General features: G+C 40.4%; 1 protein-coding gene across 1 annotated transcript; it reads right to left on the bottom strand.

Moving 5' to 3' along the window:
- Nucleotides 1-1,009: 1,009 nt before the first annotated feature.
- LOC105057928 (uncharacterized) lies at nt 1,010-1,670 on the bottom strand. The gene has a single exon (XM_010940651.4). It carries the CDS (start codon nt 1,592-1,594, stop codon nt 1,169-1,171), a length of 426 nt encoding a protein of 141 aa, XP_010938953.1. The 5' UTR covers nt 1,595-1,670; the 3' UTR covers nt 1,010-1,168.
- Between the last annotated feature and the right edge of the window lie 649 nt (nt 1,671-2,319).

Here is a 2,319-nt window from a genome sequence, read left to right as displayed (position 1 = left end):
AAAAGCTAATGATAACAGCCAACAACATTTGATCAATAGAATCTTGGTTCTTTTCCAACCTGTGTATAAAGCTTAGGCAAATGAAGTTAGGAGGAGGTCAGGGAGTTTTTTTTATCTATTTTTAAATTAGATGCATAAATATTCTAATTGTACTCCCATTGTGCTTCTTTTTAACAGATATTTAAGACTTTGAATCAGGTTAATGGAGATGCAAAAATATAAATTTGAAAGGACCAACTTTTAAAGAACCAAAAGATTGTAATAATGAAAATAAATTTAAAAAAAAAAGAAACAAAAAGAAGTAGAGCCTTAAACTTCAATAGACAGAGGAGAACGGAACCAAAGAAGATAATCATAGTCGGATTTTGTATTGGGTTGATTTGGATCTTATATTAGATTCGGATCGGATCGGATCGGTTGGGTTAAAATTTAGTAAATCCAGACCAAATTCAAAAAATGAAATATGTTAAATTTTAAAATCCGATCTGGATCCATGGATTCTTTAAAACGGTTCCGATCGGATCTATGCGGATCGGATCAGGTCAGGTCATGGGTCAACCTGACCCATTTGCAACCTTAATCTCTGTGTGCGTGTCTTAGTATAGCCCTGTATACAACAGTTTACTACTGCGCTACTGCACAAAGATGGCTGCATCATTTTAACATGCATATTAGCATGAGTAAACTCATGTGTAACGGCATTTAGGAAATTTCGTCACTAAAGCAGCATGACATTTTTATTCCAGCATATTATGATGATTGACATTGAAGGACTAATTTCTCCATACGTTATTGGCCCATTAAAATCTACCATCAATCCAATTAAATTAATTTAATTAGAAACTTCCTCATTAAGAACTTACGTTGCAAATGGCTGGTTTCTTATTAGGCAAACGAAGCATCTGTGGCGATGCAACCAACACCGAGGTTCGGCATAGGTAACCAAATATGGAGGTACGAAGTACCCAAATAGCATTTAAATGAACGATATGACTTACTAAAAAACATATATCACAACATGACCATTAATTGAACTTTTACTTGATACAGCAGCAGCTACATACTAAGCGAAAAATAAATCAGAAACCGAAGTCTTAGCAATACTCTCAATGGACGGAGAGGAACAAGAACCAAGCTCTAGTCCCTCCACCCAATTCCCTCTGTCAAACTACTCGAGCTCAAAGGCAAACGTTGGAAAGCTATCAGACAGTCCGGTGCCAGTCTTGAAAGTGATCTTCTCTGATGAGGGGTCATCAACGTACACCTCAACGACAGAGAGCCACAATAACAACTCCTTCGTCTTCACCCCCATTATCTTCTTCATCTTGCATTGCTCCACGAAGGCCATCACCTCGGTGGCATACGACACCGTCTGCTTGATCTTCTTAAATGTATGCTCCTTCTTCTTCTTCTGGATGAGCCATATGAACCCTGCTGCACGGTTGTAGCCGAACTCCTCGATGTCGACGAGGGGTAACAGACCTTTTGGCAGGCCGAGCTCTTGGAGCAATTGGATGGACTTCTTCTTGCAGAGGTCATCGCCATGGTAGACCTCGGCACCTTCACGGTAGCTCTCTATGGTCTGGGATGCCATCTTATTTTTAGAAGGGATTGGAAGGGAAGTTTGTGGAAGTGTTAGGGTGCTGAAGGTGGTGGTGATGGAGAGAAGAGTGCAGGCCGGGGTATTTATAGATGTGAAGGTGGTGAAGAAGTGGAGGGGAGTTTGAACGGGTCAAAAGAGAGGTTTTGACATAGGAGGGGTTTGGGCAGGACAGACACCGGCCTAAGCACGACTCGAGGGCCTACTGGCCGTGTGAGAGAATTTAATGGCTCGGAAGGAGTCAAGAGAAGACGAGTCAACAAAGACGGAGCGTGCCCGAAGGTATACGGCATACGTTGGGTCTTGGACAGTGGGGCTAAGGAAGCAACTTATACCGTCCAAAAACCATCAGATATTCGAACTATTGATTATTCAATTCTATACCATATGCCGGGTCATTTGGCCGGGTCTTGGAGTCAAAAGGAAAAATAAAATATAACAAAAAGTTAAGAAACGAAAGGGATGCACATATTGTGAAATACATTCTTGTTTCTACCTCTCTTGGACTTATTAGATCGAAAGAAGTAAATGAAAGAATGGATCAAAGGACTGCATGCATTAGCATGCTCCGCGTGAGAAGATATACGAGTATTAGATTGCATACAGTGCACAACCGTGCATGGAATACAGCTATAGCTGAATTGCAGTTACGAAGCTAAGAATCTTTGGACGGACTAAATAGCATTGGTTTATAATTTGATCTCTATTATTATAACTTA

This window comes from Elaeis guineensis, chromosome 15 (assembly GCF_000442705.2).
Source record: "Elaeis guineensis isolate ETL-2024a chromosome 15, EG11, whole genome shotgun sequence".
In the NCBI taxonomy this organism is placed as follows: Eukaryota; Viridiplantae; Streptophyta; class Magnoliopsida; order Arecales; family Arecaceae; genus Elaeis; species Elaeis guineensis.
The sequence above is the reverse complement of the archived record's forward strand: the minus strand, read 5'-3'. Positions and strand labels throughout refer to the sequence as shown.

Excerpts from the sequence above, each read along its gene's own strand:
- LOC105057928 (XM_010940651.4), bottom strand. The coding sequence starts at position 1,594 with ATGGCATCCCAGACCATAGAGAGCTACCGTGAAGGTGCCGAGGTCTAC.